The 25,398-nt window shown below is 33.4% G+C and overlaps 3 protein-coding genes across 3 annotated transcripts; 2 read left to right on the top strand and 1 right to left on the bottom strand.

Moving 5' to 3' along the window:
* The first annotated feature begins 10,720 nt into the window (after positions 1–10,720).
* On the top strand, positions 10,721–12,228 carry LOC143202349 (dnaJ homolog subfamily B member 13). The gene is made up of 5 exons (XM_076413813.1): positions 10,721–10,869; positions 10,926–11,147; positions 11,223–11,545; positions 11,614–11,785; positions 11,893–12,228. Exons 1-5 carry the CDS (start codon positions 10,802–10,804, stop codon positions 12,146–12,148), a joined length of 1,041 nt encoding a protein of 346 aa, XP_076269928.1. The 5' UTR covers positions 10,721–10,801; the 3' UTR covers positions 12,149–12,228.
* On the bottom strand, positions 12,228–13,580 carry LOC143202338 (coiled-coil domain-containing protein 43). Its single transcript, XM_076413803.1, has 5 exons — positions 13,327–13,580; positions 13,056–13,237; positions 12,816–13,000; positions 12,512–12,706; positions 12,228–12,404 (listed from the first exon to the last, which is right to left on the bottom strand). Exons 2-5 carry the CDS (start codon positions 13,233–13,235, stop codon positions 12,332–12,334), a joined length of 633 nt encoding a protein of 210 aa, XP_076269918.1. The 5' UTR covers positions 13,236–13,237; positions 13,327–13,580; the 3' UTR covers positions 12,228–12,331.
* Positions 13,581–13,679: 99 nt separating this feature from the next.
* On the top strand, positions 13,680–25,119 carry Cul3 (Cullin 3). Its single transcript, XM_076413772.1, has 12 exons — positions 13,680–14,179; positions 14,814–15,011; positions 15,067–15,252; positions 15,305–15,508; positions 18,266–18,445; positions 18,602–18,979; positions 19,036–19,206; positions 19,270–19,377; positions 19,489–19,613; positions 22,337–22,606; positions 22,671–22,875; positions 24,567–25,119. The coding sequence occupies exons 1-12, from the start codon at positions 14,114–14,116 to the stop codon at positions 24,789–24,791; spliced, it is 2,316 nt and encodes a 771-aa protein (XP_076269887.1). The 5' UTR covers positions 13,680–14,113; the 3' UTR covers positions 24,792–25,119.
* Positions 25,120–25,398: the final 279 nt, after the last annotated feature.

Below are 25,398 nucleotides of genomic sequence, written 5' to 3'. Positions count from 1 at the left end.
TGTTAACAATATTCGAAGTTGAGTAACCTCAATTTTGAGCTCTGTATTTTCATTTTTTAGATACTTGCACATTTCATCTGTTGTTGGACGGCAACTTTCTGTAGGCGATGATGGCTCTGGCGTGCGGGACGCCATTGCCCCGCTTATGAAACCTTTTCCGGCGTTTACAAACGTTTATGATGTTTGGGCGAAGGTGCTGATGGAAGCGGTTTACGAGTCGATCGTTTGGCAATCAGTTGCGGGTAATTCTCGGAAGAGTAGGTAGGCTCGGAGGACCGGACACGACCGTTCTCTTCGGAAGCTAGCACTGAACAGATTTAGATATGAATGGTCTATGGGATGTTGGTTTGCGAAATTAGATTAATTGTTCGATAAACTTGTTGGTATTTGTTAATGGATCTAGTTAATTAATAGGGAAGCTTATTAAAAGCTATTTCTCAAAAAAGAAACTGAGGATCTATTGTGGGTGGACTAACAGATATTTGATGTAATTCAAAGGCGCTTTGACAAGTAGTGGATGGTTTTGAGTAATGATTCCCAATAATCTGTAGCCCATTAAATTGAAGGTGATTTAGATTGAGGTAACTTAATATAATAGAAATTTAATACTAAATAATATATCATATATAAATTATGCAACTCGGTGGAAGAAACTGGAAGATGCCGGAAGAAGTGTTGCCGGTTACTGATGGAGGAAAGTTGTCACGAAAGGGATGTGTTGATTGAAGTTGTCCATGGTAATCTTAAAGGGGCCTATCGACTATTGCAGGAAAAAGTAGAGGGGTTTTTATTATATTTTAGACTCTCCTTTTTACCAACTAGGCCTTGTCTGGACTAGACGTACTGTTTAAGGAGAGTTCCGAACCACGATGCTCGGCATAAAGCCTACCGACTGGCGAGTTACCAACTTGGAGATTATCCCAGAAGACAGCCGGTCTTATCCATCCTGGTTACTGTCTTTATCGGATTTTGCACTTTTGCCTAGCACTTTGCTCCAGCAGGATTCGAACGCACGACTATCGCAACAGCAGGAGAACCATCCTGTCGCCGTTACCACTGCGCCAACCTATCTGACCAGTAGAGGGAATGGTTTGGTTCTGGATTCTCTACGGCTCCAAATTTCCTCGATGAATGTGTATTCCTTTTGCCGACGGTGTGAGTCTATGTACTGATTAAGGGTTAGATAGATGGATAGTAAGGAAATGGCATTGGAGGTTGGTGATGAGGCTACACTGAAACGCATCTAAGGTCATTCTTATTGCAAGTAGCGATCTGCTGCAATTATTGAACTTTTTATATTTCCATGTAAACAGTCCTAGAGATCTAGTTGATGGAAGAACTAGAATATGTTTGTTTTTGAATTTTATGTGAATCCCCAGGCAGTTTCGGGTCCTACAGAAGTGTATAATGCTGACCTTGAACCTTCAGGAATGCAGCTGGGACATGATGGAGTAGCTCCAGGTGAGGTCGTAGATTTTGTTGATAATTAAGGATGTAACAACCGTATGTTTTTTATACGAATGCTTTCGAAATAGTATTTTCAGCTGTATGAAAAGATATGTGTCATTTCATATTGATGTTAATATATTAAGTTTAAGAATGTATGCGCGAACAAAGTCTGGCATTTACCATACTTTTGAATTTCGGTGTTTATTAGTTTTTCGTATGTTTATTCTCCATTGAGTCGGAAAGGAATTTAACTGCCATATATTGTTGTAAACTCAAGACACGCGCGAAACAATTAAAATTGGTTATAAGCTGGTTAAGTATGCCGTCCTGTCCCGGTGCTTTGTGCTTCCCCTTCGGCAACGATCGTTGGAGCTTCATTTAGCTAAAGGGGAGGTTGATAGGGGATTAATTAAGATTAATTTTATTAATTAGATTAATATTTCAGGTCTTGTGTCATTTTGTTTGTCCTTTTGTATCGGTCAAAGAATAGATCTAGGTTCTATATGCTACAGGTATGTGAGAAGTATAATTGAAAGCCTAAGGAAATTTATCGGGAAAAGTGGTCTAATGGTATAATGTGAATTTATTTCTTTAATGTTTAAATGATATCCATCTTCTTCTTTCCAAAATATAAATGGGTATTTCGAAGCATCAGAACATTAGATTCGATCAGAATGATATAACTAAAATAACTACATTTTTCACCAACATTTTTTGGCAGATATATAGATGTTATTTCGCCTGATATTTTTTTGAAAAAAGTTTCGATAGTTGTAAATCAGATTTTCCAACTTTTAGTAGTAAATTAAAATGAATTTTGCTGGAAAATGGGTTGGTGTCACGAAATATCAATATATTTAGAAATAAGTATCGTTTACATACAATAGTACATTTTTATTATATATAATTCAATATATCGATATTTTTCTCCGCAGCCGACATCCTTAGTTTAAGTTACGTATAAAGCGCTGAATAATGATTTATTCAAAATAAATGTATCAGATTCAATGCAATAAGTATTTTATGCAACCATAAAGTTGAATACTGTACTTAAGGAGATTTCTTGATTTCTTTACACCCCCTCTGCCACTGGGCTTACCAATAGACTAAATCGAAACCGCCTCACAGTTGAACCCTGTGAGTCGCTTCTGCTACTGCATTAAATTTGGAGATTGGTACCCGCTTACCGGGCAGCCGTTATTGGGTACGAGGACCCGGCGAAAGAGCAGATAGTGAAACTAACGAACTTGAATTAACACACGACTGGGTGCTGTCGTATGGAGGCAAAGTTTTTACTGCAGCGACGGATGAGGTCGTTACAGTCTGGAAAACGAGATTAACGGTGATGCAATGCTAAGCTTCTAGCATGTTGACCAGCTCACGAACAAGCGCGTTTTCAGAAGAGTTTAGCTGAGTTGTTTGTGGAAAGATTGAGATATGAAGTGCTTGATTTCTGGAGTGTCAGTTTCCCTGTGAAATTAATTATTTCTGACAAACCATAAAGTTTTTAAGATTCTCCTGAGGTGCTTCTTTTGAAAAACTTGAGGCCGTTTCACTTGGTTGGGTGTAACAAACTTGAAGTAAACATTAGATCCGTAGAGGAGTACGGACCGGATTAACATCTTGTAAAATAAACATTTGATGGAGATGGTGTTACAAATCAATTATGATTAGGAACGGGACGGAATTAATAACACCACTTATGGCTTTGGAACAAAAGAGAAACTTTTTTTTCTTGTAGCAAGATGACAAGCTAGAACCAAATGGTCTTTTGCTGATATCGCTTCGGGTTCGGGATAGTGAAGTGTTTTGCTGTTAGTTCTACCGAGGTTTGTGGATGGGTAGGGATTTTATCAAGGTATTGTCGTGTTCTAAGGCGCCTAGGGAGAACCTTACACTAAGTGTGTTCGTGAAACTCTTCACCAACGGGATGCCTGATCCCAGGTAGAAATTTTCTTTTAGATCCCTGATCTTTTATATACACTCGATACAAATTACAGCGCCCTCTACTTTTCTTCTTCTTTTCTATACTGGATCTTGTATCGATATAAATCATATATTTAACACATCTCAATTTAAATGTACTTAACAAGTTAACCTAATTAAGATTATAAAAATATATATAAAAATACATTTAAAATACATTTGAAATGAACATACAGATTAGTTTGAACTTAATAGTTTGAACCCCAACTATTTTATCTTTGAATTGTATGAATTTAAATTAATGATTTAATTGAATAAATCTGCACAATTATGTGATAACAAATATAACAATAAAATTTTCTCTTAATTACACATAATTCTATCTTTGAACACTCTTGAAAACTTTTCCACTCTTCTTCCAAGACCGTGTTTCCACTTTTAATACCAATTATTTTTTTTGTTCTTGGCCTGTCAAACATGCATATATATTTGCGTTCGAATGAATTTATTCCATACCACTGGGTTGCCTTTATAAAACGGTATAAATCCATTAAAATTTTTCATAGTTGCTCACCATCATAGTCTTCATAACTTGTGCCTTCAAGTACACTATCGTCTTACATTAATCCTTGGACCTTCGTACCACTGAGGTATCGTAGTACCCCTCTTGGAACTTTCCATGCGCTTTTTATTGATCTATCTAAATATCTTCTAATCTATCTATAGCTTCTAGTACAACTTTAATTATTTCTTCAGTATCATCTATATTTTTTTATATATATATTTTATTTATATATAAGTATCCTTTTACCAACTATGGTTTTCTCTGGACTGGGCCTAAAGTTTAACGTGGGCTCCGAACCACGGTCCTCAGCATTAAGCCTACCGACTGGCGAGTGACCAACTTTAGAAATCATCCCAGAAGACATCCGGTCTTACCCAGCCTGGTTACTGGCGTGACTGGGATGATTTCCTTGTCGGATTTTACACTCTTGCCTAGAACATTCACAAATATTAAACAATCACAAACATAAATTTACGACCATGTTGTCATCTATATTAAAATTGAGCAATGTGTCATGGTGACATTGAGTGTTCCATTGATGTATCAAATCGATCTGTTTAAATACTATCTTGTAACCAATCTTTATTATTCATTTATCTTTTTTCTATGCTTGTAACTAATGAAAGTCATATAAGACAGTCTTAGTCTTCTATTTAGTACCCTTTAAATTATTTTTGGATCCCCCTCCCCCCACAATCCGTTTGGTGTGTGGGAAATCAGCCATGTACAGGTTGAACAGGGCAGGGGCTAGTGGAGCACCTTGCGGAACTCCTGCGGAGATCTGTTTTCGAGAGGAGACTGCGTCACCGATCCTCACTTGAAAGGGTGTACCGTCCAAGTATGAATCTATCAGGGAGATTAGATCATTCGGTAGACCAAGCTGTTTCGCTTTGAATATTAGACCGTTGTGCCATACTTGATCGAAAGCTTTGGAAACATCTAAAAAGAAGTCTCTACATTTTCGAAATTTTCTTAGTGCCTGGTGGATTGTTGCTGCAACGCAAGTAGCTTGATGAAGGTTTGAATTTTTGGCACGGAAACCGAATTGTTCATTCGGGATTATGTTGTGTGCGTCGGTGAAACTGTTTAAAGCGTGCAGTATCGCTTTTTCGGCAAATTTTAAAGAAACTTTATTTTAGATCCCTGGCCTTTTATACAGACTCGATACCAATTACTACTACTAGTAGAGGGCTACTCACCCTTCTTCTTCTTTTCTACACTGGCTCTTGTATCAATATAAATTATATACTTAACAGATGGGAAGTCTGCTAGAAGGGCAGATCAGAAGAAACAACAGGTTTGCTATCCCCGAAGCTTTCTGGATTGATCTCTGGATTTGGGAATGCCATTCGAATATTACGACTAAGTGGAGACCTAGGTACGCGACGTTATCCAGCCATGGAATTGTTGCGGTGTCGATCTTAAGTTGCAAGACGTGCAGTGCGTAACGCTTCTTATTGAAAAGGATGGTCTGAGTTTTCAGGGGGTTGATTTGCAACCTCCAGAATATGAATCACTTGACGGCATGACCAAGCTGCTTTTTTAAATGCCCTTGAATGGTATCCTCGAGTCTGGAGGCCGAAAAAGCAGTGTCGTCAGCATAAAACCCGACGTCAATGTGCTCTTCTCGGCAGATCTGAAATAAAGAGGTTAAATAAGGCTGGGGCCAACGGGGAACCTTGACGTACGCTATCGTCAATTGATTTTCGACTGGAAAGTGTTTTCTTGATCTTGACCTGGAAAAATCTGTCCGATAAATAGGACTCGATAAGAGCGGTTAGGTCTTCTAGAAGACCAAACCGTGCGCATTTTGCGATCAAACCGTCGTGCCGTCGTTGCGATCAGACCTTGTCATAAGCTGTAGTTAGATCCAGGAGGGCTGCTTCAGGGTTTTTACGTTGGCCAGGAGCGTGATGGATGTGTGTGGCCAGACGGGTGGCCTGATGGTCGGATGAATGGTGAGGGCTAAAACTGAATTGTTCGTCAGGAAATAATGTTTTTCTTTGTAAGAGAGTTGAGGATGTAGAGTATTGCCCTCTCGGTAAGCTTCAAAATGGCACTGAGAAGGATGATGGGCTTGTAATGAGATGGAGATGATTTGAACCTTTCTTGGGAATAACCGCTATATGTGCGTGTTTCCAGGACGCCGGGAAATGTTGCAGCCTCATCATAGAGTTAATGATGTTTTCTAGTTCCGCCAATTGCTTATGCAGGAGCATTTAGAGTTAGATTCGTTGACGACGTCGTCTTTAATTTTCTACCGGAGGGAGGCATTTCATCTGTGCCTCGTAGGTATCTGCGAGAAGCTTGACTTTTTCTTAATCAGTGACTGCGGAATTTCCTGTAAGCGCTGATTTCAAGGGGGATAGCATTGTGCGTCTTCCCCTCGAGGCATTTGGAGACCAGTCTTTGGTCCTCGAGAAATAAATTCAATTTCATGGGTTGCTAGGTCGAGACGGACCCCCTGACCCTCTTGCATGCTCTGTTTGCCTCCCTTTGGTCTGCAGCATCAAGGGTGAATCGAGCTAATCTGCATACACCATGTTTAATGCGAATTTAATTTTTTCATTTTCTATTTCATTTAATAGAAGGTTGTTTCTCCACGATTGGGAATGCGATAAAAATTCGACTGTGCAGATTCGTGAGCAGAATAAATATCACAGCTTAAGTACGGCTTCCTCGATCTGTTCTGAAGTGTTAATTTTTGAGATTGAATCGAATTCCAGGAGAAGAGATTGATGGTTCTTCCAGTCGATCTTTCTCTTTAATATTGTGAGTGGGACTTGAATCGTGGTGCAGTTCCCGAGTTTAAGAAGGACTGGACGATGGTCAAAGTCTAGTTCGTCAAGGACTCAAATTTCGGAAAGGCGATTTACGCCTTAAAGAATAGAGAAATCGAGGGCTCTTGCTGCCTTCTCTCTTCTTGTGTTCATCTGGCAGGGCAAGACTGTAGCACAGGTCTCCATTTAAAGCTACGATGCCGTTTCCTGCAGCGTTCGCTCTGAAGCTCCCCCAGGTGAAGTGATGAGCTTTGAAGTCACCATTTATTATTTTTAGAAATTTTCCTTTTCCTTGTTGTTTCGAAGTTGTTTGCTGGTAACGAGGGTAGGAGCTCGTGTTTGACTCCTTTTCTGACGAGAATAGCGGTTCTACCACCACGACCAGAGGTTCTATCGTTTCTGTAAACAAAGATGTTTTCGAAAGTGAAACGATACCAAGGTTTCAAGAAAGAATGTGAGCGATGTCGACGTCGTAGGATGTCATGGCGTCTTCCAATTCTGCTTGCTTTCCACGCAAGCTGTTTGCATTCCATGACATCAATGTAACAGATTAGTTTTAGTTATCTTGTTTTGGTAATTAGACCCTCTGGTTTCTTTATATAGATATTTTTTATCTATTGTTCCATTTAAATTTGTGATTCTTATATTAATTTGCTTTTTCTTCCTATTCAGTTTAATGGATATTAACATCAAAATTCTAGTATTTTAAATAGTATGTAACCTGCACACTGGTACGTAACTCTTTTCCATTAGTCTCAATTACTTTTTACCTTGCCGGTCTGTTCGACGTCATTCGTCGTCGTTCCTAGCGTTCTAGCGTCTTATTGGCTCTTGAGTGCTCTAATGCTCCATAACATAATTAATCCAACATAAATCCAACATTTATTGCATCCAGCCATCCTATAAACTTATCTATATATGCATACTTTACGCGACCATCATATTAATGCTATTTCCAGAAAACAGGGCCCATAACCTGTTACGAATTACTTTTAATTCGGGACGAGGCAAAATTAATTATACTACTTTTAGCTTTGGGACAAAAGAAAAACTTTAATTAAATTGCTGCCCTATTATATTTTTTAACAGCCGACCGAAATAGAGTACAACTCCCTTTACGATATATAACATAACAACTCTTTTATCGATATATAACATAACCGCCAAAGTACAATATATGGGTGTAGACTGCAGAGAGAAATATCGATATCAAACCGCGCAAAATCCAGGGGATGGATTCTAAAAGAAATCTCGATACGCTCCCTTAAAAACCCTAGGTTTTTAATATCTTTAATATATTAGATATGCACCATAATATCAGAAATTCCTCAAACTCTTTCAAATCTTAGGAAAATACTTAATTTTTTTTTTTAAATCAATTTCATCTTACAAATTAATTTATTACTACTGTTCCGTCGTACTTCTATCTTCCATCAATACAGAAGCAAGGCGAATACAGATTAAATATACCGGTATATATTTCCCAAATTAAAATAAAATTAAACTACTTAAGCTAGAGTTAAGGTTAACACTTATATACTATACAAGTTCATGTGATTTGGTTCGCTTCAATCTTCTAATTTTTTATTCTTATTCTTATAGCTGTATTTTCCAGTCTCTAGTCTATTTGTAGACCTTGTTGATTGTCACTTGTAATTTTCCTACAGCTTTATGCTATCGACGAGAACCGCTTGACGCCGCGCATTTCGCATCTCATCATCAAGAATGTCCCAATCCCATGGTTAGAACATTGCACGTACCTAGGTTTACTCTTCGACCGAAGGTTCAGACGGACTGTCCAAATCCAAAAGTTAATTCAGAAAAATCAAATTATCCCATCGAATGTCTGTCTCGGTTTTTTTACCTGTTAGGACAGTATAGTGGTCAAGGCGATTGGACGGTTCTCTTACTATAGCGATGTTGCGGGGCACGAACGATCTTAAATTATTTTTGTGATTGTTCATACGGCAAAAGTGCAGAAATTCGACAAGAAAATGAACCCAGTCACGTCAGTAACCAAGATGGATAAGACCAGATGTCTTCTGGGATCATGTTCAAATTGGGCGCTCGCCAGTCAGTAGGAATTTTTATGTTAGCTTAGGAATGATCGATATTAGAAAAACATCGATGTTAACTTCGAATCAAAAATATAAGTGTATCTACCATAGATATCGATTGAAAAACATCAATATGTATAAAAACATCAATGTTTTCGGTAACAAATTAAACTGTCTATTATAGTTATAAAATGTGTTTATTGTTATGGAAATTGCAAAAGTTAAAGAAAACAATTAACATTCCTAGTATTTTCTGGGCACATTGTAAAAAAATAACTTTGACAGGTGTTTTCTCTTTAGTCTGTTCCATTGCTGGTCAGCTTTGGAAAAAACTTTGGAACACAAATAACTTATAAGCTAAAGAGCTATTTTCTTTAAATTAGGGTAGGTGGATTCTAGAACTTTCCATAAAAGTAACGGGTCTTGCTTTAAATCAGCTGCCGGGCTTTTGAAATTTGATTTAAAATTGTAATTCCATAGGTATATTCATGTTACGTTGACCAGATTCTTTTAAATTACTTGCGTTAACAAGTTTATCAATGACAAATTATTAATGATTTTTCCATATATATCTATCATATAAAGGCAATCAAGGGCCTCATTAGAGGCCTACTGAAATCAACAACAGGCGACCAAGTTGGAAAAGCACTCTAGGAAAAGGGATTCCATGTATCCCTCGTAAGGAGATGGTGGACAAAAGTCGGAGTCGTTATTCCACTAACTCAGGTCATAGTGCCCAGAGACGAGAACCATATATTCAAAATTGAATACCTGCTGGACCAGAGAGTAACAGTTGAAACCCAAAGAGGCACCGGGCAGCCGACACAATGCTTCAACTATCAGTTGTATGGACATTCCTCCAGGATCTGCCGGGCTCCACCAAAGGAATCCTGATACTATAAAAAGGACAAAAAAACACTAGCCAAGTATTCCAACTGCGAAAAGGAGCATCCTGCCAACTTTATAGGGTGCGAAAAACGACTTTATAGAGTTCGAAAAGAATCGAAACCTCAACAAATCCCTGCACCAGCTCCCCAGACATCAGCCTAGGCAAGTCAGGGAGGAAAAAGACTAGCCAGCCAGCTAGCCCCACCAGCAACAAGAGACGCCGCGATTATCAGGTATAAGCCCCGTATCTGCAGGATATCCTTGTTCATATCTTGGAGGGCTTTTATCCTTCCGATCTTCCGTATAACATCATTATTGAATTGATTGATTTGGGGTTTTAGTGACTCTCTGATTGTTTTTGTCGTTGAATTTTCCATTTGAAGGAGAGTGGTTTGTGATTTTAATAATTGTTCCCATATTATGATGTTTGGAGTTGATTGTGCTATTGGGGTTTCTTCTTCTTTGTTTTCGGTTTCCATATCGGATTACGGTTCGGTATTTTTGGAGGGTGGAGTTTAATGTGTAGCCCAGCGGTAGCTTTCACATTATCTAGTTCAACTAGTTTCTTCTTGCCAATTTCCCAGGCTAAGTATACATAAAAGTGTTCCCCTACACAGTTTTAGGTCAAAAGAATATCCTATAACCGACTTAATATCAGGTAAGTTATACGGACGTTTTGGATAGATCAGAGCAGGTATCAACAGGAAGCATAAAAGATTGACTGCAGGCATAAAACTGGTATTAAACACAGTGGATCCAAGAAATAATTGCAAATTTAAGAGCAACATAATTTCCCCTAAAAGAAAGTAACGTTGTAGTTGAGATTGCACATGCTTAGGATTTAAAACCGCCTAAAGAAATTCATATTGCTGTGTTTGAACAGTTCACTGAATAGATAAGGTTGAAGACAAAGATTAAGTCAGAACTCACTTCGTATCTCTAAAGATTTTGTGATCTTTATCGTATATCATGGTAGCGCTATACTATGATTATAAAATTAATTCAGTAAAAAAGACAACTTTATACTTGTAAGTACGCCAACACGCATAATTCAAATGAGCAATAATTTTTCGGTGACACGTGAAATGACGTCTGTCGTAAAATCTTAAAAGAAGTATGAGAAAATTGATGAGAATATGGGAATAGATTACTATGGCGTGCTACAAATTCCGAGAACAAGCCGAGATTTAAATATTAAAAAGGCGTATATCAATATTTACAATCCCAGTAACCAATAAACATGATTAACGTATATAACAGTTATAGGAATTTAGCATTAGAATTTAACAGCGATAGGTGTAAACAGGAGAATTCAAAACAGGTATTCGCTTTAATTGGCGAAGCCTATGAGGTTTTAAGTAACCCTTTAAGAAGAGCAGTTTATGACCAGTATGGTGAGGAAGGGCTGAAGAATGGCGTTCCAGGTCCAGACGGTTATATACCTGGTTATCATTATCATGGCGATCCCATGCGTACTTACAAGTATAAACTTGCCTTTTTTATTGAATTAATTTTATAACCATAATTATTTCGAATCATTTAATTTTTATGATATAGTGATTTTTTTGGGACATCTTCACCTTATGCAGACCTTCTAGACGTGTTAAAAAACCCACAGAAACTGTGCAAAAAAACGACTGGTATAGAAGTGTGTAAAAAACAACAACCTATAAAACATCCTCTCCATTTAACATTACATGAGGTGTTTTTTGGCGGAATAAAAAAAATGAAAATACATAGGTTAACTTTTATTAACGAGAAACATAACAAAACTGAAGTAAAAGAGAAAATTTTAACTATACCTATTAAGCCCGGTATTAAGGCAGGAACTGAGATCATCTTCCCAGAAGAAGGTGATCAGAACCCTGCTTATATACCAGGTAAAATATTGTAAAAGGTAAAACCACTGAAAGATATTAAAGCGTTATTTTTTGTTCCTTTAATATAGCTGATGTAATATTTGTGGTCGAAGATAAACCCCATGAAACTTTTATAAGACAAGACGATAATTTAATATTTAGAACAAATGTAACCTTAGAAGATGCTTTGATTGGCACAGTTGTTACCATTCATACAATAGATCACAGAACTATTAGAGTTCCAATAACAGATATTATATCGCAAGTATCTAAAAAAATTATATTTTGATAAATTAGATCCCATTCAAATTTCATAATTTTAAGTATTTTATTTCAAATATTTTCTTTTGAGATCAATAATTTTTTAGGCCAATGTACGAAAAATTCGTTGAGAATGAAGGTCTACCAATTTTGGATAAATATCCAGAAAAGGGAAATTTGATTATTAGATTTGACATTACTTTTCCTGATTATTTGCCAAGATCCTGCAAAGAAACACTAAAGAAAGCATTTGACCTCGCGAAAGTGGCTGACAGTAGGAATCAGCATGAATCAATAAATAAATTGGTATTGGCTGATAAAATGTTTAGAATAGACCCAGATGAACAGTTGCCACCTTTGTAATTTTTTATTAATAATTTTCAGTTTAAAAGAAATAATTTCAATTTCATAATAGCAATATAATAAATAATGAACAACCATATTGGTTTATAATGTTTTATTGTATCAGACAAAAAAAAATATTATTAATACTTACAAAAAAACACAATGATAATAATTTTTATAACATTTTCCCTTTTATTTCTGCTATCTTTTTCGTTCCCCCTTTTGAGTTTTACGTTTTTCTTTTTTTTCTTCTTTCAATTGTTTCTGTCTCTCTCTGAAAAGTATTTTTTACACTAACATAAGATATACACATACCATTTAATAAAAAAACACTGTTAAGTGTAATAAGTAAAAACTCTTTATAGTGAAAACCAGGTTTACCTGTCTTCCTTATCTTTTTCTTTTTTTCTTTGGCTTTCCAATCGAGATTGTTCCCTCTTTAATTTTTCTGCATCTGCAACTAATTGGGCATTCAAATTTTTCTCCAAATCATTATTTTTAGCTTCCCCTATAGCACCTTCTTCTTCTTCTCCTTCAGAATCTGTCATTTGACTATACTGTGATAGAATAGCTTCTCTAGAAATTCAACCAACTAGTTTTCAATATATAAAATATAATCATAAAGGAGGCACTATTTTTAAATATTTCGTTTATTATATAACAGTAAATAACATAATGATTGTACCTTATTTTCTTTTCTTCTTCTGTATATTCTCTCTGTTTGGTTGTAGCCAGTGACTGTTTTTCTAAAAGTTTGGCAAGTTTATCATTTAAATCCTCATTAGAAACTATTGTTTTTACTGGTATTTTAGGTTGCAATATCTGCCATTTTTCCAATATTTCATCACATATTTGTGAGATATCAGTGTCCTACAAATATATATCTTTTTAAACTAATAAAACTATATTATAACTTAGAAAATACATTTCCCACAATTTCTGCTAATATACCCTGTAACGCTTCTGATTTTTCCTCTGATGTTTCATCACTATCTAAAATACCACGTATGTAAGCCCCAAAGACTGTTTCATCAGTATTAAGTTCCTGAAGCTTTCCATCTAGCCAATTTGAGAAGGATACAGCATCTATATCTGCTGCTGCCATTCCTAATCCGTAAATAAGAATAAATCAAAAATAACTTGTACCACTATCAGTAATTTAAATTTATTAATTCAAAATATATTATAATACCTACTTTGGCACCACTTATAGGTTATGTCTCTTTTTGGCACTGCTTAAAGATGCGCTTTTCGTGTATTTTTTAAACTGTTTACCCGATATTTATGAATAAAAATAGACTAATATTGTATTTCAATTTTATTCGATTATTAATTCGTCAAATCCCAATTTTGTAATTTTCGATTTGGTTAAATTTATAGATATAAATCTATAAGTATATGGTGAACTAAAAATCATTATTTCACCATCTAGCTAGAACTTCTAAAATTAGAATTTTGGGTTTTGTCCTATAGATGACCATGCTTAACCTTTTGTTAGATTCTCAGTTAAACTTACGGAGTTCTGATAGGTATATATATATTTTTTTGTATCGATGACAGATGTCATCTGTTTGTCAAAACGGTTTAATTTCACAGAAACCCTGGTATTTAGAAACAAAAATATATAAGTTCAGATTTGGTTGAGATTTTTACTATCTTTTCAATGATAATAATTATTTTTGTCTAATATTAATTTTATACTAATTAGATGTATGTGTGTAGTGAAAAAATAAAATAGTGAAAGTACAGTGTAACTTGAATCTAAGAAAAACGTCACAATTGACAGGAAAAATGTCCGTCAATGTTAAAAAACAAGATCATTGTCATTAATAAAAACAAAATGTTCTCGTTATTTTAATATTAAACTTATTATTATGAAGTGCGCGTATTGTTATATTTACAAATTTGTTTTTAATTGTAAATAATGACAATTTAAAGCCTTTACTATATTTGGCCAAGTACAAGAAAAATAAATTAGGAACTATGTCAACTATGAAAAGTGGAGGTTTAGCCAAAAAGGAAGGCAAAATGAGAATTCGTGCCTTTCCCGTAAGTAATAAGAAACATTTTATATTACATACATATATATATATGTATCTTTGGGATTATTTTGCTTCATTTTTAAATATTGTTTATTGTTAATTTTTTGATAGTGTATGTATACTATCATAACTTCTTAACAATAACATTTTACATATAAGTATTATAATTTTTCCAATCATATTGAATATAAGATATGTTCATTATGTTAACTAACTATAAGTAAACATTTTAAGTTATGAAACTAACTTTATTTTGATAGATATACTATAATGAATATATTACTATGTGCTTAGACAATTTACATTATTTGTTATATTTAGGTGGCATTAGGTGTAACATTGACATTGTGTAACAAATTTGTCAATAACAAATATGAGCTGTCAATATTTCGATCAAAACTAAAACAAAAATTATTGTTTTGTCATTCTACATTTTTTTATTTTCTATTATTATAAAAGTAAGAAGTATCCAAAAGAAAATTGCTGAATTTTGATCTAAAAAACATGATTAATATATATTAATTGCATATTTATAATGAGTGGATATTGTGACTACTCTACAAAATGGGATCCACCAGGGGATAATGTATTTTAGTTTTTTGGCAACAATTTATTTTATCATTATATTTCTTCTGTTTTAGATGACTATGGATGAAAAATATGTTGAAAGCATATGGGCACTTTTAAAAAATGCTATTCAAGAAATCCAAAAGAAAAATAACTCAGGTCTCAGCTTTGAAGAACTGTACCGTAATGCATATACTATGGTTCTCCATAAACATGGAGAGAGGCTTTATACTGGCTTGAAAGAAGTTGTAACTCATCATTTAGAATTTAAAGTAGGTTCATAAATGGCTATTGAATTTTTTATCATGTAGTTTATGATATGTTTAGGTTCGAGAAGATGTTTTGAAATCCCTACATAATAATTTTTTAATGACACTGAATCAAGCTTGGAATGATCATCAAACATCAATGGTAATGATTCGTGATATACTCATGTATATGGATAGAGTTTATGTACAACAAAATGATGTTGATAATGTTTATAATCTAGGACTTATTATCTTTAGAGATCAAGTAAGAATTTTCATGTAGCTTTTGTAAAACATAAAAAGTAAGAGTACTTTAGGTTGTAAGGCATGGGTGTATTCGTGATCATTTAAGAGAGACATTATTGGAGATGGTAATGAGAGAAAGAAGAGGGGAAAAAGTGGATCGTATATCTATCAAAAATGCTTGTCAGATGTTGATGGTGTTGGGGATAAATTCTAGAGCAGTGTATGAAGAGGATTTTGAACGTCCATTTTTACAACAATCCGCTGAGTTTTATAAGGTAAAATATACATATTCTGCAATTATATCTTATGTTTTATTTTTCAGATAGAAAAATGAACTGTGTTGGTTTTCCTTAATTTTTTTGTAACAATCTTATCAAAAATATACTATGTAGAAAACTGCAGAGTTAAAATACTTTCATCAAATTAGTAAATTACTTATTTAACTACAAGTTGTATCAAATATAACTACTTTAAATTGGTTAAAAAGCACAGTACAAAAACGCATTCAGTACACTAAATTTCATATGAATTTAATTGTGTAGGTTTTCCTTTTGTTTATATTAATTTTATTAAATATAAACCACGCAGAACCTCACCATTGAAATACTGTCAACAAATTCAATTAAAGGTTATGTTATATTTTTTGGAAATTTTGTTTCAAAACTGCGTTAGTAAATTACTCTATTCGATTAAAAGTTGCATGGAATACAACAAATTATTTTAAATTAGTTGAAAATCCCAGTACAAAAATATTTTCTGTTCTCTAAATTTTATCTGAACTTAATTGTGTGGGTTTCCCTTTTTATTTTTTGTAATAACTTTCTCAAATATAAACAGTAGAAACTGCCGAGACTGAAATTTAAGGTTATGTTATACTTTTTTGTAACTTTATTAAAATTATATTAGTAAATTAATCAGTTATTATATCGAGCGAGGGCTGGCGAGTAAAATAATAAATGTCTGAACTTAACAAAAAAACTAACACAGTATCAGCGTTAAAACAGTAGATGTTGTGACCCGCTCTAGGGTCTATTAAGCATAATCTGGATTAAAAATGTGCTTCGGAAAAGGTCCAACAATTAAAAATTAATTTAATTCCTTTTTCAATGCACATTTTCATTACCAGCAACAACTTTAAATAACGATCAAGTAAAATTAAACGTTGAATTAAATTTAATAAAATTATAAAATAATAATAATAAAATAATTAAATAAAAGAAGGTTCCAAAACTACAATGGTGCTCAGAGAACGCAAACAGAGACAAAAAGACAAACAGAGCAGCTATAGTACGGTTATGGCTAGAAGTCGCAAAAATAACCCCTTAAAAATGAGAGAACCAAAAACAATACTGGAAACATAATAGTACACAAAAATCTCTACCTCTGTTTATGCTATAATTTCAACATGATACACGTGCTATTTATGACTTGAAAGAATATTAGGGTTGGAATAAATATTGAACCTCTTAAAAGAACTTGCTTAATACCGCAATCTAAGCGATTCCAACTACATGGACTCACAAAGAAATTGTGCAACAGAGAACCAAAGTGTGTAAAATGTCCAGTCAAACGCTTTACTAAAGACTGCAAAAAAGCAAAATAATCGAAAACGGAAATATCACCATGGCTACCTTTGTTGATAATTCTACGATACTTACTGTTGGAGACAACTAAAACAGTACAATAGGCGAGTAATAATATAAATAACCGAAGCAAAACTTGGAGAATAAAAGTTAACCAAAGCAAATCGGTCCATATTGAATTTATTTTTAATCAAACTGCACATATAGTACATTCAATAAAATAGTGAACGCACGTCATCCAAATTTATGACGTTAAAATGTCGCAATGTTGCCGCATGAACTTTGAGCTTTAGTTCGTTTTGGCTGTAACATATAACAATATTCGAATCTAAATAATATAGTGAAACATAAATGATGTTATCAAATGCAATTTATTTTAACATTACATTTAGTACATCTAATGTATATATTATGTCATTCTTGTTGGAAGTGACTGATATCACAATTTTTTTCCGACCTTGACTATCGAAGGGCTTCGGCATTATTCAGTCAGCTTAAGCATTCAACAGTATTTTGAACTTTATCAAAAAAAGCAAAGCGAAAAAACAGTGTTTGCCAGCTTATAACGTCTAATTAACATCACTGATGATTTGAAGAATTTTTCAGACGTTTGACAACCACACAAATTTTGTAGACTGATTCGGGTACTTTTTCGAACCTTTCAGATAACATTGTATCTCTTTTAACTACTGTAATACGAGAACTAATTTAAAAAATTCTATTTATATTGCTACTGGTCGACCTTGTTGTCAAATGTCTACAAAATTCTTCAGAACATTAGTGATAATAATTAGTGATTATAAACCGGCAAACATTGTAGACCAAAAGTCCAATTATATACGGTCTATCCAATAAAACGGCCAGTGCACGTCATAAAAATTTATGTCAGCACGTCGCAATGTTGATACCGCATCAACTTTGATTTTAAATGTCGGAAATATCCGATACTCCGAGTTTAAAACGGACTTTACAGTTTTACAAATTGCTTTTGGCAGTATAGGCGACGTCATGTCATGACATGCATCTTATTAAGCAACTTATTAAGAAAAAGAGTTGTTATGTTTTTTTTTGTAACTTTGTAGTAAAACCGCATTAGTATATCTAAGTATGAATTAAATCGGATATAATACATTATCTTAAATTGGTACAAAATTACAATATAAAAGCATCTGTACACCAAATTGTATATAAATGTAGCTTATGGTAAACCTTACTACTGTGTTATCAAAAAAGTATAATCTATACGTTATTTGTGGATGAAAAGAAAAATTAATTTAATTTAAAATAATGTATCAAATGAGTTTTACGTCATTTATCTTTTCTGCTTATATTAAACGAAACGAATTAAACATTCTGATGTTATACCCAAATTATACTGGGTACAATAGGTGTTGAACTGGATAAATTGCTATTTAATATGGTATAGTAACATTCAAATATTATTTTTAGGTCGAAAGTCAAAAATTTTTGGCTGAAAATAGTGCATCCGTATATATAAAGAAAGTCGAAGCACGAATAAATGAAGAATCAGACAGGGCTAAACACTATTTAGATGAGTCAACAGAATGTAGAATAGTAGAAGTTGTAGAAGAAGAACTGATAAAAAAACACATGAAAACTATAGTTGAGGTATTTAGATGTTCATTTTATTTTTACTTGAAAAAACAAGTTCAAAGTTTATTAATGTATAAAATATGTATCTTAAACGTATTAATTGAAGTTTTCATAACTAGCAATAAATTAAATTTTAAAAAATAATACTTTTTTCCTGCAACTCAATTTTAGATGGAGAATTCGGGCGTTGTTCACATGTTAAAACATCAAAAAACTGATGATCTTGCTTGTATGTATAAAATATTTGGTAGAGTTCAGGATGGTTTAAAAACTATGGCAGACTGTGTGAGCCAAAATTTGCGAGAGCAAGGAAAGGCACTCGTTCAAGAAGAAGAACATCAGCCGGGCACAAATGCTATTACATTTGTACAATCACTATTGGATCTTAAGGATGGTTTTGATCATTTCTTGAATAATTCCTTTAACAAGGATAAAATATTTAAACAAATGATTGCTTCTGATTTTGAACACTTTTTAAATCTCAATCCCAAATCCCCAGAATATTTGTCACTCTTTATTGATGACAAATTGAAGAAAGGCGTTAAAGGGGTAAAGTAGATTGTTTTTTGAATATTGCTATATGACTAGTGTAATTTTATATTTAGATGTCTGAACAAGATATAGAGTTAGTATTAGACAAATCAATGGTTTTGTTTCGATTTCTACAAGAGAAGGACGTGTTTGAACGCTACTACAAACAGCACCTTGCTAAAAGGTTACTTCTCAATAAGTCGGTTAGTGATGATTGGGAGAAAAATATGATTTCCAAATTAAAGGTAATGTTGATTCTGTTTATATTACATTAATCGAAGAGTATATCATTTTGGTGTTTGTCATAGACCGAGTGTGGGTGCCAATTTACTTCAAAACTAGAAGGCATGTTCAAAGACATGACAGTTTCTAATACAATAATGGAGGAATTTAAAGATTATGTTGCCAAAACAGATGTATGTGTAAAAGGCCTTATTTAAATAATATTAAAATAAAGATAATTTCATCGAAAATCTTCATTTTAGAGACCCCTTTAGGTAAGAAAAATATATGTGTATATGTTTTAGGTCAATCTTGGAGGTGTTGATTTATTTATGAGAGTTTTAACAACTGGGTTTTGGCCTACACAAAGTGCAACACCAAAATGTCACATTCCAGCCGCCCCCTTGACTGCTTTTGAAACATTTAGACGGTAAATATGAATAGATTACGCTTTGTATTAAAAAATGTAGGGAAGTTTTCATTTAAAATGTCCGCACCAGCAAATGTAGTAGATTTAGGAGAAGGTAATTTTAGCCTTTGTCAAAATTCTTCAAAATACATTTACTCATAAATTTCAAACACTAATGAATGATATACAGTAATCCTTCGTTATCCGCGAGGCATTATAGCAGCGGTTTGTGAAACTGTGGTTGACGAGTACGAATTAAAAGAAAAGCATGTAATTTTGTTAGATTTATAGTTGAATTTATTTGCCTCTTCATTAATGAAGAAAAATCTATGTACATATGTACATAAATATAAATTTTATTTTCACTTATATTTTAGTTGCTGATAAAAACATAATATAACAAAAATCACTTACAGTACGAAAGCCTCAAAGTTATTTGTACTTAGAAATTACAAATTTAACAAAACAAAGTTTATTTAAAAAAATGAAAGGATTGTTTCATTATTTTCTTAATGTTTTTCCGCGCTTCTTTATATAGTTGTAATAAACCCTCTAGACCGTCATATTAAACTTTATACTTCCTTCCAATGAAGGATCCAGGTCCAAAACCAAATCCTGGAGTTGATAAGCAGATGACAAAATCTTATTTATTTTGTCTAAAGTTTTATTGAGAAGTATCATCTTCATCATTTAATTAATTATTTGTATTGCTTTCCAATTTCAACGTGTTCTTCTGTGAGTTCATTCAAATTAGCGGCTAAAACTTCTTCAACATCTGTTGACTGAAGATCTTCAAAACCTTCTCTATGTATTTCATGCATAACTTGTAAAAGGTTAGTGACTTTGGCTTCTTTGTCCGGCAACATTGAGATATCGATAACAACTTCCAGCACTAGGTTTTTCCGGCATGAATTTATAGTTGATGGTATTAAGTCACCGAATGCATCTTTAATAATAGTTAGGCAATGAGCAATATTAAACTGTTTCCATTTTTCGGTAACAATCATCGAAACATCTGCTTCCGTGCATTGTAAGATACGGCTAAAAGTGCGCCTTAGATAATATCGTTTAAATGCTGCTATTTTACCTTGATCAATTGGTTGCAGAAGCGAAGTTGTGTTAGGAGGTAAACATTATATTTTCACATTGGGGTTGATCAAATTTAAGATCTCCGGATGTCCGGGCGTATTGTCAATAAGCAGAAGTAGTGACTTTGAGGCCAAATACTGTTTAACACTAGGCACAACAAAATTAGTAAACCAGTCTGTTAATAGAGTCATCATATGCCAAGTATTAGGATTTGCCCTTTAAAACCCAGGCAGACAGTCCTTATTTTTATTTTCAATGGCCGTGGATTTAATGATTTGTAACCAAGCATAGGCTTCACCATAAACTAACCTGAGGCGTTACAACAAGAGAGTTAATCGGTCCTTAGTTGCCTTAAACCTGAAAAGCGAAACCGCGATTGGTAGGACCGCGTGTAACGAAGATTTACTGTATGTACTATTTTGATGAATGATATTTTGCATTTCACAACCTGATAGTTTTCGGGAAAAAGTGAACCAAGCGATTTTCAGAAACCTCTTTTAACTAAGAGAGTTTTGCAGAGATTGGAATAAACGGTACTCGAATGGTGTACGATTGTACTCGGATGCATCAAAACACTCCAACATTATATAATTTTCAATAAGACTGCGTAAAAATTACCTCTTAGAATTTCCATTTTGAAAGTGTAATAAATTTTAACTGTATAAACGAATGACACCACCACAAGAATTTTGTAGTGGCTAAATTGTGAAAAATTGTCAAAAATGTAAGATTAATTTAAAAAAGGAAAGACGGAAAGGAAGGTAGATGGAATGTAAAAAAATCTTAAATCAAAAATAAAAAGTATCTGAAGTTTGAAATACACTTTATTATGCAAAAGAATTGTTCTGGCCTTCAACGAATTCCATGTCTGACATGAAAATGGACTTTGAACTTTTATAGCTGCTGTTATTGTCTTGAACCTTCAGCAAAAATCGTTTACAACACATGAGTTTATTAAGATATAAAAAGAGCCTGAGGTCATATCTATTTAAATGTAGTGAATTTAGTGGGTGGTGCAACTATTCATACCTTAATTAACTGATTTTTGTGATGGTTTTTTGATCTGATCTGTGTAATCCAAAAGAATACAATAATATCCTGAATTTATTACTTTACCAACATGGAGGTTATCCAATGCATACAATTCCTTTTGTATCCCAGAAAAACTGATACTGCTATTCTATGGCGGTCCCTGTGCTCCTAATTGTTTCGCATTCTTAGTATCGTCTTTACACTATTGCTCCTCTCGTTTTTCATTAATAATTATTGTAATAGCGATTCGTAACGAAACAGATTTCTGATACCTAAAACTTCATCTAACATATTTTTCTACTAAATCTCATAAAATCAATCCAGTAAATAGTATGCGTTATATTAGGATATTTTATATCTTATGAATGACTGCTATTCCTGTTTACTACTCATCAGTGTTACTATGAAAGAGCTGCTCTTTCTTTTAAGCAGAATATTTCTAGTCCTTTTAACTTGTGGATTCCCATAATTATTGAAAATATTTTTTAACATATATCATTTTTTCTTGTTTACAGAAAATGCAAATAGTATGTATCTACATATATATAGTATGTATGTAGTGTCTTCTTTTTTGATTTTTGATGAATAGAAACTTTGGTCATCAAATCCTTTATTTCTTTTAGATTTTATTTGGCCAAACACAGTGGGCGACAGTTAACATTGCAGCCTCAGTTAGGTAATGCTGATCTCAATGCAGTCTTTTTCGGACCTCGTAAAGAAGAAAGCGAAGGAGCCTGTTCATCGTCGACAAGTTTGGTGAGTAATTCCACTCGTGGACCCCGAAAGCATATTATTCAAGTTTCGACGTATCAAATGGTCGTCCTTATGCTGTTCAACAACCATGATAAACTTACCTATGAAGAAATCCTGACTGAATCCGATATTCCTGAAAGGTTAGTATCAATTTGGGATTGTAAGGAACTTAACACATGTATTGGATAAAATATGTATTTTTAGGGATCTCATTCGTGCTTTGCAGTCGCTTGCCATGGGCAAAGCGACCCAACGAGTACTAATAAAGAACCCAAAAACGAAAGAAATCGAGTCCTCTCACGAATTTCAAGTTAACGATTCGTTCACATCAAAATTACACAGAGTCAAAATTCAAACAGTGGCAGCTAAAGGTGAAAGTGAACCAGAAAGGAGAGAGACTAGAAGCAAAGTAATTATTTTTATTTTCAAATTCCCTCCATTCGGTTTAGTAGATAGTATATATAAATAATAGGTTTAGTAGTTCGGTTTAGATATCGACAAAACCGATATCGATAATAAACTGCATAGGTTGTTGCACAATTTTTGACATTCGATAAGAACGAGACTTTTAAAAAGATACTTTAGAAATTTAAGATTTTGGGATTTGGAATACTTTACAAATACATTTGATTATCTAGTAAAATCCCTCTGAACTTCACTACTCTTGTTCCATTGATCTTCTAATGTATGAAATTAATTCCTAAACTTTATTTGTTTTGATTTTATTCCTTGTAATATTGGCATCCTTACCGCCTCATTTGATGAAAATCGCATACCTCGCATCTCATAAGGTAGATGTATAAAACAAGCAGATGTCTGAGTATGTTAAATCCATAGAATAAAGTAAATATTATAAGAATTTGTAACGTAATTCATTTTTTTTTTGTTTTTTCACACGAATATTCACTTATACCTTTAAAAGATACCCGTTTCAAGGTAATCATGAACAAAATTTCTTTTTGGTCGGTTTCTGAACCTTATTTTACTTTCTATTCCTATAGTGATGACATGACACAAATTCTATTTACTCATTTTAGTTAAGGAATATTTGTGTTTTATTGTTACAGCGACACTCATAGAGACAACTTTTTGAAATTCAAGTCTAGAATTTGTATTAAATTTTGCTCGTTGATGAACGCTCATATTCAGATAAATCTAATCTATTGTCGAGTACCCAACTTGTAGAACAATTTTTTATTGCTGAAAAATTATCTCAAGTATTGAGGGTAAATACTTTATATATTATTTCAGACATATATTTTGGAGACTTTGGGTCTTGTGCTTATATTAATTTACTATACTTTTATATCTAGTGTGAAATATAATTAATACAACGCAATGTTAAATGTATTTTACAGATACTTATTGACTTCAGTTGTGACTTATGAATAAGCTTAGTAATACAATTACTAATATGATAGTAATCATTTATTGAATTAGATTCTATTTTTTGAAATTAGATTCTAATATAATTATGGGAGACATGTATTAGAGAATTAATTGACATTCAAACCAAAAGATATTAATCGCTTAAAATTTTGTTGGGTCTCCTTTATTTAACTCCATATTTTTTAATTTGATTTATGGTCATGGTAATGCTAAATTCAGTGGGAAATATAGTCTCACATCAGTAAATATCCAAAATATCCGACCTATTCATGAGTAATTTTAAATAAAAGCGTTATCACTCTGATGATATGAGGATTCGTTATCATGAGGACAACTTCTACGAATAACATCATTCAATTGAATTCAAAGTTAAGTTCAATTCAATTGACGTCGGTAGACCATTCGTCGGTTTTATTCTGTTTTTGTAGCTCAAAATACACAATACATACCATATGCACAAGACTTTATGGCTATAAATATTCCGCTTTAGTGTCAATGTGGATGGACGCATGACTTTTGAGCTAGGTACTGTTGTAGTACTTTTCATTGCCACATAAAACTTTTCCGTTTTTGAGTGTTCCATACGTCGAATTGAACAGTTATATTAAGTTGTTTACAAATATACTTTGCATTTTCATCAATAGATATCAGCAAGCAAGCAACTTATAAATATTGACAAACGGTAAAATTTTAAAAATATTTTTATTTCAGGTGGATGAAGATCGTAAACATGAGATTGAAGCAGCTATCGTCCGTATCATGAAATCACGTAAACGAATGCCGCATAACATCCTAGTGACTGAAGTGACCGAACAGTTGCGCAGCCGCTTTCTACCTTCTCCAGTTATTATCAAGAAACGTATCGAAGGCCTGATCGAACGCGAATACCTGGCACGCACGCCTGAAGATCGCAAAGTTTACACCTACGTGGCTTGAAGAGATTATAGTAATGTTTTGATAAGACTACAGTCGTACAGTTGTGGTTTTTCTACAGTGTGCCCGCTGTTCATCGCGGATTGTGTGCAACGGATTATAAGAAATCTGGGACTCTCCTAAAGGAAAATGTAAATTTAGTAATTAATGAACTGTACAAATTTACCACAATTTTGCGTTTTAAGGAACCAATACTGATATAATGCCTTAATTGTTTCAATTACTTTAAATACTTTTTTTGATTTTCTGTATCAGACTTATTTATTATTTTGCAGTTGTAAAATACAAATGTAGACCTTCAAATCAAAACATGACCATTATAAGTTTGCAACTTTGTTTCAATAAATTGGCCTATTTGTAAGTAAATGTAAACTAAAAATTAAATTCTTTAGGATATTATTACATGTTAATTTTGTTTTATGATTTATTTATTTAATAAAATATCTCTGAAGTTTAATTATTCAATTTATAAACCAATTATAATCAACAAATTAATTGTTTTCTGCACATTTGCTATGTTAAAAATTATATTCTTTTCTTCAAAATTTTCAAATCGTATTTTTTTAAAATTCAATATTGGTTTAAATTAGGGATATTGTGGATACAGATT

The sequence above is a fragment of the Rhynchophorus ferrugineus genome, unplaced genomic scaffold (assembly GCF_030347505.1).
Source record: "Rhynchophorus ferrugineus isolate W39M unplaced genomic scaffold, kcgeb_rfMv2 rfM9, whole genome shotgun sequence".
Lineage (NCBI taxonomy): Eukaryota > Metazoa > Arthropoda > Insecta > Coleoptera > Curculionidae > Rhynchophorus > Rhynchophorus ferrugineus.
This window is presented reverse-complemented; position numbering and strand designations above follow the sequence as displayed.

Bases quoted from the DNA above. Each gene is read 5' to 3' on its own strand.
- LOC143202349 (XM_076413813.1), top strand. From the start codon at position 10,802: ATGGGAATAGATTACTATGGCGTGCTACAAATTCCGAGAACAAGCCGA. The intron at 10,870-10,925 runs GTATATCAATAT...CGTATATAACAG, and splicing joins GATTTAAATATTAAAAAGGC to TTATAGGAATTTAGCATTAG. The intron at 11,148-11,222 runs GTATAAACTTGC...TTTATGATATAG, and splicing joins GATCCCATGCGTACTTACAA to TGATTTTTTTGGGACATCTT.
- LOC143202338 (XM_076413803.1), bottom strand. From the start codon at position 13,235: ATGGCAGCAGCAGATATAGATGCTGTATCCTTCTCAAATTGGCTAGAT. The intron at 13,001-13,055 runs GTATTTTCTAAG...ATATATTTGTAG, and splicing joins TAGCAGAAATTGTGGGAAAT to GACACTGATATCTCACAAAT. The intron at 12,405-12,511 runs GTAAACCTGGTT...AATACTTTTCAG, and splicing joins GAAAAAGATAAGGAAGACAG to AGAGAGACAGAAACAATTGA.
- Cul3 (XM_076413772.1), top strand. From the start codon at position 14,114: ATGTCAACTATGAAAAGTGGAGGTTTAGCCAAAAAGGAAGGCAAAATG. The intron at 14,180-14,813 runs GTAAGTAATAAG...CTTCTGTTTTAG, and splicing joins TGAGAATTCGTGCCTTTCCC to ATGACTATGGATGAAAAATA. The intron at 15,012-15,066 runs GTAGGTTCATAA...TGATATGTTTAG, and splicing joins CTCATCATTTAGAATTTAAA to GTTCGAGAAGATGTTTTGAA.